At 50.1% G+C, this 639-nt stretch overlaps 1 protein-coding gene across 1 annotated transcript in view; it reads right to left on the bottom strand.

Moving 5' to 3' along the window:
* Window positions 1–226: 226 nt before the first annotated feature.
* Window positions 227–639, bottom strand: part of LOC101858967 (histone-lysine N-methyltransferase SETDB1) — a gene marked incomplete at its 3' end in the record, with an annotated part of 41,040 nt that continues 40,627 nt past the window's right edge. Inside the window, 1 exon segment of the mRNA XM_005107595.3 lies at window positions 227–268. Coding sequence (XP_005107652.2) covers window positions 227–268 — 42 coding nt within the window.

Below are 639 nucleotides of genomic sequence, written 5' to 3'. Positions count from 1 at the left end.
ACACAGACACACAGACACACACACTCACCTTCTCTCCGCCACACAGACACACACACACACACACACAGACACATACACACACACACACTCACCTCCGCTCCGCCACACTGAGGACATACACACACACACACACTCACACACACACAGACACACACACACACAGACACACACACACAGACACACACACACACACAGACACACACACACACACACACACCACACTCACCTCCTCTCGGCCACACTGGGGACATACGCTGTGTTGTAGTCACTGTAGACAAACACAAACAGTTCAGTTTCCTCGGAGAAAGTTTTGGGCCACATGCAACACAAATAGGTCCTAGTGCCCAAACTAACAGGTCTTTTTTGAGAGACAGACTAGGACGACAGATGTTTGACGGTAAAATAGGAGCAAACCACATCAGAGCGCCTGCCAGCCACCCACGAGGGGGAACAGACAATGTCTGTTACAAAGACAGACACAGACAATGTCTGTTACAAAGACAGACACAGACAATGTCTGTTACAAAGACAGACACAGACAATGTCTCGCACCCTACCTCCACCCCTATCCCACCCCCACCCTACCCCCATTCCACCCTACCCCTATCCCAAAGATGATGATCGCTAACAAAAAGTGAC

This window comes from Aplysia californica, unplaced genomic scaffold (assembly GCF_000002075.1).
Source record: "Aplysia californica isolate F4 #8 unplaced genomic scaffold, AplCal3.0 scaffold00614, whole genome shotgun sequence".
NCBI lineage: Eukaryota > Metazoa > Mollusca > Gastropoda > Aplysiida > Aplysiidae > Aplysia > Aplysia californica.
This window is presented reverse-complemented; position numbering and strand designations above follow the sequence as displayed.